Here is a 12,471-nt window from a genome sequence, read left to right as displayed (position 1 = left end):
GCTGTAGTTTCTGAGATCCAGTAGATTCATTAAAGATGACATTTGTCGTGATATCTCGAGAACGGATCCAGCGAGATCAAGCAAACTTTGCAAGGCATAGTAGATACATGATAGCTTTAAATGAAATTAAAACGAATTGTTTGCACCTGCGCAGAATGCGCAAATAATTGTGCACATGCGCATATCTCGAAAACGTAAAGACTGCGATATATTTTTCTCTTGCTTAGTTCAAACTATATGACGAGTATAACATAATGCAAGAAAAAACCTAGACTCAAAGGTGAGCGTTTTCAAGCAATTGAGGTGAGAAGTTGTTGGGGTGGTCTGCTCCCGGACACCTGCCTCTAGTTACGCACTCTGTCTGGCTTCTCAGTCATACATTTCCATTATATCTGTGTAGAAGTCATATAGTTAACGTTAATAGTCGCCATATTCGGGTCGTAGTGATATCAAGTACTGTAAGTCATCAGTGTTACACAACAGTAACACAGTATTAAGAGAGCGTAAGGATAAACTATCAGGCCTATTGTCACGGTCTATTGGAACACGTCAGTGTGATGCAGGCATCTATGCTTCAAAGAAACTTGCAAAATCATAGGCCATATCGTTACCTATATATAGTTAGTATGGCTATGAGACGAGACCTTTGGGGTTGTCTCATCTCGTCGCGTGAAACAGTCTCGTCACAAAAAGTATAGCCTGGTTCAAATTAGGGATGGGAAAAACCAGTTTTTATAAAAACCGGAAACCGGTTTCTAGAAAAACCGAAATCCGAAAAACCGACATTTCGGTTTTCTCCAAAAACTAGTCCGGTTTTCACCAAAACTGATTTCTGTGAAAACTTTTGGAAAACATAAAACTATTTCTGTGGAAACGGAATCGATTTCCGGAGAACAACAGATACTATTCTGGTCAGAAATAGAACCAATTTTGAAAAAAAAAAGGAACCGGGTTTAAAGAAAACCGAAACCGAATGCGGTGAAAAATCGAACCGATTTCGGTTAAAACCGGTTTTGGTGAAACATCGGGTTTTCGAACCTTTTCAAAACCCGGTTTTGGTTTTCCTAAAAACCGAAAACGGAAAACCAGTTTTTGTGCCTACCACTAGTGTCAATAGATCGCGACTATAGGCCTCATAGTTTATCCTTACGATCTCTTAATTCTGTGTTACTGTTGTGCAACATTGATGACTTACAGTACTTGATATCACTACGACCCGAATATGGCGACTATTAACGTTAACTATATGACTTCTACACAGGTATAATGGAAATGTATGACTGAGAAGCCAGACAGAGTGCGTAACTAAAGGCGGGTTCCGGGGGCAGACCACCCCAACATTTTCTCACCTCAATTGTTTGAAAACGCCCACCTTTGAGTCTAGTTTTTTTTTTCTTGCATTATGTTATACTCGTCATATAGTTCAAACTAAGCAAGAGAAAAATATATCGCAATCTTCACATTTTCGAGATATGCGCATGCGCACAATTATTTGCGCAGTTCTGCGCAAGTGCAGACAATTCGTTTTAATTTCGTCTTAAAGCTATCATGTATCTACTATGGCTTGCAAAGTTTTCTTGATCTCGGTGGATCCGTTCTCGAGATCTGACGACAAATGTCATCTTTAATGAATCGACTGTATCTCAGAAACTACAGCTTTTTCGACAAATTCCTGCTAGTTACATTAGTTTTGTAATGTGTCCTATTAGTCTACCAAGTTTCATCAAAATCGGTTGTTGTGGCCCAGACACCTTATGGATGTGTCACAGGCCTTTTGTTTCCAATAAATTTAAGGAGAATTGAACCAAGGACCTAGGAGTAGGTAGTATGGTCACGAAGATATAGCCCGTGACACTAGATATCTCGTGATTGGCTCTTCACATGGTAATTTTATCATATGAAGCGGTGTTTAATGTTGCCAGGTAAATATATGAGATTCTTTTTCAAACTTCACTCTTTCATCCTTCAAGAAATATACAAGTTTGAACTCAGCAAAATTTAATTGAAAAATTATATTTACACACTAAGCAATGCAAAAAGAAGGAAGTGGAAAGCATAGTTTTTGGTCGCGTTCACTTAAAAACATGAAAATTCTCTACATCAGTAAACTTTGAAAGAACACGTTTTTTACTTTGTTTCTGTAAGATTTACATTTTTCTGCAAAATATATATCGACTTACCCATTTGGATTGTAGCCTAGTTTAAAACGGAGAAATGCTCTGAAAGGCGCTTGTCATTGACATGTCGTTCATGAACAGATGAATTTTGTGTCCACAAAATTCTCAATGATCTAAACAGAGTTGTTTCCATTGGTCGGAGTATAACTTCCTCGATACCTTTGCGTACTGCTTCCTTTAACAAGTTGCCAGTTGAGATGCATAATTTAATATATTATTTTTTCACTTCTGTTATCTTATTTGTTGTTATTAGTTTTGAATAATAGTTTACATTTAATAGTAGCTCTACATTTCTATGCGGGAGCACTAAGTACAGTTCTGAACAACAGATGGCAGTGAAACAAAATCCACTTGAATGAAAGTTTTCGTTCAGCACCCTACACCAACATACTGTCCATTGGAATAGTGTTGTCGAAATCATAAATAATTACTTCTAATACATAAATAACAATTACTTCTAATGTATACAGATAAGAGACATAACCCTACTAGCGTCAACCTTCAACGTATAATTATTTTGCGCGTCCAGCAATTGTTCAAAGGTATTACCATTCTCCTCAATGCACTTTACAGTGCGCGTCAGTACATGCAGTGTTGCCCGATGTCTTCTCGGTGCTCTTTAAAGGTGTTGAATGCCTGTAGAATGATCTGAATTAACTCTTCTCGTAAGTTGGCCTTTCGTCTGTATACAACGTCCTTCAACCACCCCCACAAGCAAAAATCCGGGGAGCGGGGCGGCCAATAAATAATCGACCTCCGTCCTTCGCGACCCATCCACCGATAAGGAAACTTGGAGTCAAGATATTGACATACAGCTCGTGTTGCATGAAGGGAGCCTCGTCCTGCTGGAAGTATATGGACACCCAAGTTTGAAGAGTCATATCTTCCAGCAGTACTGGTAATTCATGGCGCAGGAAATACAAATAATATTCACCGGTCAAGCACTGGGGCAGAAAAAGGGACCAATGATCTGATCACAGATGATCCCCGTCCAAACATTTACAGAAAATCGTTCCTGATATTGTCTTACTGTGATCGCCCTAGGATTTTCGTTACTCTAACGATGCCAGTTATGGGTGTTGTTTATCCTATTCGTGGTGAAAGTGGCCTCATCGCTGAACAACATGAATGGCAAAACATTAGAATGCTCCTGTACCCATTGGGAGAAACCAACACTTAGTTCGCTCTCTCCTGGATTGAGATGTTGTACTCTTTTGACATGGAACGGATAAAGCCCTCTTTCTCGCAGTACATCATATACATACGTACATGGAAGAAGTGCGAGTTGATTAGAAAGTCTCCTAATGCTGGTGGTTGGACTTCGCTGCACAGTCTGAATAACATTGTATTCTTGTTGAGGGTGTATTTTGAGACTAGTTCAAATGTTAGCTTCACGCTGAAAAACTTACCAGTTTCTCGTAGTTTAGTATACACGTTTGTAAAGACCCGTGCAGTAGGGACTCTGCGGGGAGGAAATCTTCGCTGGTATTCATCCACCGCACCTTTGGCATTACCATCACAAAACCCGTAGACGTACCTCATATCTGCATATTCAGCGTGGGTGTATTGGAACGGCATTCTATTACAATACTGTCAAACTTCTTTCACAGTCTACCCACAAGCACTTTGCACTTTCTTACGGTACCAAAACTCTTGCTATCACTTGCGCATACGAGACAGGAAATAATTAATAAACAGGGTGTCTATCAGTCACGGAATCAGAAAACAGTCATGAAAGTCAAGAAATTTAGTTTTCGGGTCACGATTTTTTTTTTTTTTTTTTTTTTTTATGTGTACAAATATAAGTATAGATTGGAAAATTTCAAAATTCACTACGTCAAATATGTGTATGGTCGGCTTTAGACGCTACCAAATCGCAAGCAAAGCACGCTTCTATCGCATGTATGAAAATACGACCTAATTCGTACCCAAATTTATTCTTGAGAATGTTGTGAAATTTTATTGTTTGATGAAGAAAAGGTCACGAAATTTCATTTTAGAAATATAGTAGACGCCCTGATAAAGGACCCTTTCAAGTTCGATGCCCCGCTTACAGCAGAAAAAATCCAAAAGCATTAACGAAGGAATTGAGCATAACAGTGGCAAAGTTTCTGTTGGGTGTACGTGAGACAAGCAAAATGTTTGTATGTATTTGAAGTAATTATTCATGATTTCGACAACCCTATTCCAATGGACATTCTGGTGTAGTATATTGTACGAGAACTTTAATTCCAGTGAGTTTTGTTTCACTGGCATCTGTTGTTCAGAACTGTAATTAGTGTTCGCACATAGAAATGTAGAGCTCTCGTATGTGTATTTCCAATTTTGCATAAAACATTCGTTTATTAATATTCGTAACTATTATCATTTATCGAAAGTCGCGAACGATGTGATGGTGCATTATCGTCCAAAAGAGTCCAACTGCCGATTTCGCGATATTCGGGCCGAATACGACGAATTCTTGCCAGCAAACGCTTCATGACGCCCAAGTAAAACTCTCCAGTGACTGTCTGGCCGGGCTGAACAAATTCTTTGTGGATAATTCCTTTTGAATCGTAAAAACAAATCGGCATCACCTTAACTTTTGACTTCACCAAGCGACTTTTTTTGGGTGTTCCTTCATCCGGCGCTCTCCATTCAGCACTTTGCCGCTTTGTTTCGGGCTCATATTCAAAACACAACGTCTCGTCACCAGTTACAATCGATTTCAAGAAGTTTCGATCCTGCCGAGCACTTTTAACGATGTCTTTGCAATGCGAAATTCGATCAACTTTTTGGTCTTCGGTGAGTTTGTGTGGTACAAACCGCGAATTAACCTTCTTAAGGCCCAAAACTTCGGTCAAAATGCGGTATGCGGTTGTTTGAGGAATGCCTAATTCCATTTCAATAACTTTCACCGACGATTTTTTGTTATGTTTGATGAATTAACGCACTTTTATGATGTTTTCTTCCGATAATCCGGTTCTGGGACGGCCTGATCTTTCGTCATCATCCAGCGTCTCTCTACCCGATTTGAATCGCCTGAACCACTCGTAAACTTGCATACGGGATAGACACTCATCACCATATGCATTTTGTAGCATTTGGTGCGTTTCACTAAACGTTTTACCCAGTTTAACACAAAACTCAATTGCAGCTCGTTGTTTGAAACTCATTTTCCGACCGATGTACACAACACACTGACAGTTGAAACGCAATAACTTTGTTGCCGTGCATCCAAATGTCATGACATTTATACCAGTTGTCAATGAGGGACTACGTCATCTACCGGTAAAATATTACAACAGATGGCACTAGTGGTACTATTTGTTTTCAAAAGTTCGGTTTCTTTTGGAATGGAGGGTGTATATATATATATATATATATATATATATATATATATATATATATATTCAATTCCATGTGAATATAGCCTAACATGCATTGAACAAAACAGGACGTACAATAAAAACAGATGTAATGAGCACACAAGATGTAAACGATTAAATCAACCAGAAAAGTCAGCATTAGTTCAACATGCACTGGAAGAACAGCATAAAATTATGTTTGAAAATGCATCGGTTATGTGCAGGTCTACTCCTGGATATAAAACGCTATTAAGAGAAGAAATGGAAATAAAATTACGTGGTAGCACATTAAACAAAGAGGAAGATTTGAAATTAAGTTTGTAAATATTATCTTAATCAACACTATCAAATTATATATATGTATTGTAACAACAAAGCAATTTTTGCCTAATTATTTACATTAAAATTTAATTACGGTTTCTAATGAAGCTAAAAACTTGACACCTCACCTGACTCAAGAACAGTGCAAAATTGTTTAAAAAATGGAATTTTATAGGAAAATTCAAAAAAGTTCCCTTTGTTTGCAGCACTGGGACAATCTGTATACCACCTGCAAGCCTGTTTCATTAGCTTTCAAACGAGGTATAATATTCTATATAACATAACTCCAGCTACAGGGTGTGCTAGAATGTTTGAAACGAAAATCGGCAAGTGCAAAAGGCAAAAAAGTTACTCTTACCCCTATCTCCAAAACGAGAGGGAATAGACCCTAAGTTCATATAAGCATTTTTGCTTAGAATGACCTCCCCTATCACCTCCCAAACTTTTTTACTTTTCTCACTGGACACCCTGTATATATACTATATATTTAAACACTAAAATATAATCGACTTTATCTCCATGTGAAAAACGCTTTATTAGAGTGATTTTTTCCGTGATGTCCACTCTGAAGTTAATCCCGTCGCAGAGATTCCATTTGTAAACTAGACTTAACTCGAATGTTCATAGAAGCTATATATGTGTTTATATTATTTTAAAGTTTATTCTATTTAATGTTAAATTTTGCATCTTAACACACTAATTTATAATAAATATCAAAGCAAATGTTGCCTGTGAAGACATTGGTAAGTTGAAATCATCTGCAATATTTCGTTATTACTAGCATTTGTTTGATATATATATATATATACAGGGTGTTTCAAAACAACACTAACAATGTTTGTAAGGTGATTCCTGACACCAAGATAAGACGAAAAGTATAGACCACCTGGGTGCACAAATGCTTCCTTTCGGAATTATAGGCTGCCGAAAACACGAAAAAATGAACTTCAAAGATCCATAGCTCCGAAATTTTGGGACCTATCGTAGTCGGGTCAAGACTTTATTTAGGAACTAGTATGTGCCCTAACCAAATATCCATGTTTCAGAATCCTGCGATACTTCCGTAACAATTTTTATAGAGGTAGTTTGTGAGTACTTCAAATGATAAGACCGTAGCCAAACTCCCTCTCCAAAAATTGTGTGAGTACCTTAGGATTCTGAAATATGTATTTTTGGATAGCCCACGTATTAATTCCTAAGTAAAGTCTTGATCCGACTAAGGTAGGTCACATAGTTTCGGAGCTATGGACCTTTAAATTTCATTTTCTCATGTTTTCGACAGCCTATAACTCCGTAAGGAAGCATTTGTGCACCCAGATTGGTCTATACTTTTCGTCTTATCTGATTTCAGGAATCACCTCCCAAACGTTGTTGATGTTGCTTTGAAACACCCTGTATATATAAACTTTAAAGTTTCTCGTAAAGTTCTGTAGGAACGATCAATACCCAAAGCTATTTTCTTTCAGAATCTAGAGTTGAATAAGGAGAGCAAAGTAGTGATAAAATTGAATAATGAGGTTAAAACAATGTATGTTACGAATAAGCTGGTTAAAACTCCATTTTTTTTTCTTTCTTTTCTGTGGGCGCATATGCAGATGATTATATGCTTTCGGCTTTGTGTATCCATAGCTGAAGTATTTTGTATATCTGTAGGAAATGATCAACCAGCTGAATAAGGCTCACGATAGCGGATATTTGTCCAAGACTGAAGTTAATAGAATGATCGACACTCAGAGTAAATTATATCCTGATGGTATTCAAGCTTGTGGGCCTGATGCTTTAAGATTTACATTATGCTCCCAAAACAACAAAAGTAAGTAACTTTCCATCAATATTCTAATCAACTTTTCAAGTTGAACTATAACATCTATTGTATTGAGATATTATTTTTTTTCTTTCTTTCCTTCTTCAGCTAGTTTTCCATTGTTCTCGTAATCACTTGAGTGTATTTGATTGTTGCGTAATATTTTATGTTGATCAGGTATTGGGCTCAGATTTTGTGTATTCATTGGTATTTTTGTTCATTAGATATAGGATTCAGTTGGCTTTGAAATATAATGCTGCTTTCTCTGGTTAGTTGCTTTACTGTCATTAAATGACGTGTCGTTGATGTGATAAGTTTATCATTAATTTTGAAATTTATTAAACAGTAGAGTACTGTATAAATACATGTTTTGAGTTGTTACGTTTTTAGAACAGAGAGATTATGAAACACAGAGATTATGACCTACAATTAACGAGAACTCTGAATAACGACTCGGCTTCCCTTCGGTGCAGTTGGTGTGTGAGCAGACCATCAGGCAAGATCAGCTCTGACGATATTATCTTCCCCAGCACACTATTTCACCTCGAAGAGAGGGGAATTACAGGACCAAGCCATCTGCCCCGGCAACATATGTTGACTTACATATAAGTGTGTTACATACATTATTTGGAAAGAGAAGAAATTAAATTAGAATTTCACTTCGGTTTGCTCCAGTTGTTAAGAGATTTTAGTAGTAGAGATTTAGTGATTTGAATGCAATAATTAGAATTAAAGACAATTATAATTTCCGTCATAACATTTGGGGAAAAACGATTGTTACCTACAGGCAAATAAAAATATGTCTGCAAACAGCAAAATAAAAGTAATAAAGGTAATATATTAATGAAAGGAGGAAACAATCGAATTTTTTTACACACCAGGTCTTGTGTAGGTACAAATTCAATAATATACAAAGAGAGAAAAAGTGAATGACTGGACTGAGATTCGAACCTGAATTATCCGGTATACAGTGCCAATGCGTTAACCACTATGCCACCCAGTCCCAGAACCGTCAAAAAGGCGTTCTCAGTATATGGACACTGGATTGTCCAAGCACAACAATTAAGTTGTTGTACAAGCCATGTGATCGTAATGAAGAGCACCAACTTCAAGAGTGAGAGAGTGAGTGGCTGCTCTGAGAAGCAGACTGGGTAGCGTAGTGGTTAACGCATCTGCACGGTATGCCGGATTCGAGTCTTGGTCCAATCAATTACTTTTTCACTCTTTGTGTTAATAAAAGGTAATGTTTATTAAAGTAAAATAAAATATTTACCTTACTGCGTTGTAATTTATTTCCTTACCAATATTTCAGTAAATTTTTGGCTGACATTCTTCAGTGAGTGTGAATTCGAGGAGGAGGATTATTACATTCCACAACTATTATTACATTCCTACTATTTTCCCAAGCACTCTGTGTCCAATACTTGTATTTCGGATTTTTATGTATACTAATATGTCGTTTCTCCAGTCTTATATTACGTGTCTGTTAGAATTTAGCATAAATAATGTACAGACAATAAATGTTAAGTTTATATGAGAAACAATCACTATTTACAACTTCCATTGGTCCCATCCATGTTTCAGTATTGCGCACTCCCAAGGCCATCTTTTACCTTTTTATTGGCTTTTTTTGCTGAAGAAAATGATATTTCAGAGTTCTTGAAATATTGGGGAGGAAATGAATCAAGACACACGAAGGTAAATATTTTATTTACTTTATTATATATTAATATACAAGTATGTAAAAGAAAATCAATACAGTATGTTAACTTATTCTTTTATTGTTTAGAAACTACACAATTAGTTTTGAACATTTCTTAGAAAAGTTAACATTGTTAATACATTCATCAATATTTCGTTTAATAGATTTTAGTACTGTTTTCAAATGATCAAGCAGCAATTGAAAAACAATTACATCGGTACACAAATGAACAACTGTTTGCATACGTACACTTCAAAGATGAATCTACTCACATTATACATTTTTAAAAGCCTTATTTTCTCATTCGAAGTTGTACTGTTAAAGAAACAGCTCCGTGAGTGGCGTTTCGATAAACTAGAAGAGGTAGAACAGGCTACGGTTACCTGGTTAGGGAACCTAGAGCAACATTTCTTGGCAAAGGGCATGGATGATGTGGTATGCATATTTGAACCTCAGTGGTTCCTATGTCGAATGTTAGTATGATACCATGTGTCAAATATGATATACCGGTAGTTTAGATATTTATATCTGCATGCATTTTAATACATCGCAAATTCACCTTGCTTTTGATACACCTTTATAGATTTCTCTTACAAATTGTCAGATTTATGTGAAACAAGTGTACTTTCTTTGAGGCTTCCTATTGTAATCTTTGCTTACCGTTAACTTCAGTCAGAGTCAAGACAGTTAATCTACTTACATTTTTAAGAACGTATTTCAGGATAACTTTCGTAAAATAGTAAAAATAGTCTGATTTTTCAGGAAATTTAAAGAGTTTCTGGAAATTTTTAAGAATTACCCTTGTTAGTTGATTGTAAAATTTTTGAAGGGTAGGTCGTAAAATTACTTGTTCTAGTTATCAAATTTGTCACATATCTTTCTCTAACTTTAACTGTTTCGGGTCGAAATCATTCGAGAATAAGGTTTTATGATGGAGTTAAATTAACCCCCTGTGTCAGTTTGCGCTTATGTATCATGTATTCTACCATTATTGTAAGGTCATTTGCCGCAACTGAAAGACTTCCATGCACCACGATCTTCAGCTAATCTCTTCGTCTTCACGTATGATTTTACTGTTTAATATCGTCCATGAACTGTATTTTTCGCCCTTTGTGGTGGACAAACGTGGGTTTTCTCGGGATTCTCCCGTTTCCTCCCACTTTCTTCATTCCACCATTTCATTCATTTCTCATCACCACCGTCTCCTTTAACCTAACCGGCATACTGTGGGACGTAAAACTTAAAGATTTCATTTCATTCATTTTGTATCTTTCACCCTTCCCTCTTTTTCGTCTCACTATATCTTTTACCACGTCCCTCATGGTACAGTTCCTTTTAAGCCATTGTTTCAATCAGTTTCTCTTCGTCTTTTCAATTAAATCTATAATTATTATTTTCCCCTTACTGTTCGTAACACTTTCTAACTGGCTTTCCGTTCGACCCATCTAATTTTCCTCATTCTTCTCCACACCACATTTCGAAAGCTTCCGGTTATTTTCATCGCTTTTGCGTACTATTCATGATTCTGTCCCGTAAAATACAAAACTTCGCACAAAACATTTTATGAATATTTACGTTAACTCGTTATTCAAAGACCCACAAAATAGACGTATACGAATTGCACATATACATAATGCGATAAAACAACTTTTACAATAAAACAACTGGTAAAAATTTATTTAGTTTTGACAAAATATGGTGTATATTTTCTTTAGGGTTTCTCAATCATCTGCATTCCTTAAGGTTGAAATAAGTAAAGGATGAAGGAGGTTAAATTAGAATAAATTTAACTCAAAGTTAGAAATTATCTCATATACATGATATTTTCCCACAGTAACATTCATAGAAATTAATTTATTTTGTCGTCTTTCATAAAAAGTGTCAAATTTTCATGAATCGTGGCGTTTTCTTTCTTGTATGTTATTGATTTTTGATTGTTAACACTGAAGAATTCTCCCTTACTTAAAAAAAAAAAAAAAAAAAAATCCACAATAGATTTCATAAAATTTATTCGATTTTTGGAAAAGAAAGTGTTTGTTTTGTTTTTGTTGCACACCTAAAACTAACTCTTCTTTTCGTGAAATTAGTCAAGAAGCGAAGGTATGTATTCATTCCATCTTTAGAAAAATAGCATGCTTACCGTGTTTTTATTTATTTATTATGCTTCTCAAAAAAATCTATCGTTTATAATCAGTAAATGAAAAATTAGTAAATTCGACCCATCTTGAGAATAAAAAACGGTTAAACTATGTCTTCCCTCGATCTTTGCAAGTTTATGTGAACCATGGCGTTTACTTTCTTTGAGGCTTCTCAATATACTCTATCGGTTAGGTTTGACATCAATTAGGGTCAAAGAGTTCAAACCGTGTTCAATTTTAAGAATATTTCAGGACAATTTGCATGAAAGAAACGAAGGAACTCCGGTTTTCATGAAATATTGTGCGAGTTCCCTAGGAGGCTTAAGAATTATTCCTTAAATGGTGACTAGGCTGCGGTTTCTCAGTGGTAGAGCGTTCACCTTTGATGCTTGGGGTCCTTGGTTCGATTCCAGCTTGCGCCACGTGAGCTTTGTGGTAGACAAGCACCGTATGCGTGGGTTTTCTCGGAGTTCTCCCGTTTCCTCCCACTTTCATCATTCCGCCATTACATCCATTTCTCGTCATCACCATCTCCTTTATCCTAGTTGGCATAACAGTGGGACGTAAAACTTAAAATTAAAGATTTGGATGGTAACTAAAACTTCCCAAGGGTAACATGTTGAAAGCCTCCAACTTAAAATATTTCACTTGATTCTGCAGAGCATAGCACTACTAGTTGTACATACTTATTACTCAGAGTTGTTTAATATAGCAATAATGTCTACCACGTAATGTAACTGGCATTTTGAAATTATATACAAGTTATAATAACAGTTCCTGTGTTTAGTTCCTGTCTCAGTGAGCAATGTGATGATGAAACTTTTAAAATTAATAATAATAGCTCATCTATCTTTAGTAACATGAGATGTTTTCCTTTCCGTTATGGCAGTTTTTACATTTACGAACAGCATTCTCAATTAGTTTTTCTGTTCCTACATTTCAGTTCCACACACTCAAAAATAGATTACAAAGAAATTGATAA

The 12,471-nt window shown here is 36.1% G+C and overlaps 1 protein-coding gene across 3 annotated transcripts in view; it reads left to right on the top strand.

Annotated features, from left to right (window-relative positions):
• Positions 1–12,471, top strand: part of LOC145690619 (valine--tRNA ligase-like) — a 104,265-nt gene that overhangs the window by 65,014 nt on the left and 26,780 nt on the right. For all 3 annotated transcript variants that reach the window (XM_081765684.1, XM_081765682.1, XM_081765683.1), the window contains one exon: positions 7,499–7,658. In XM_081765684.1, the coding sequence (XP_081621810.1) occupies positions 7,499–7,658 (160 nt within the window). The remainder of the gene's footprint in view (positions 1–7,498; positions 7,659–12,471) is intronic.

This window comes from Thermobia domestica, chromosome 7 (assembly GCF_964235325.1).
Source record: "Thermobia domestica chromosome 7, izTheDome1.hap1.1, whole genome shotgun sequence".
NCBI classification, from domain to species: domain Eukaryota; kingdom Metazoa; phylum Arthropoda; class Insecta; order Zygentoma; family Lepismatidae; genus Thermobia; species Thermobia domestica.
This window is presented reverse-complemented; position numbering and strand designations above follow the sequence as displayed.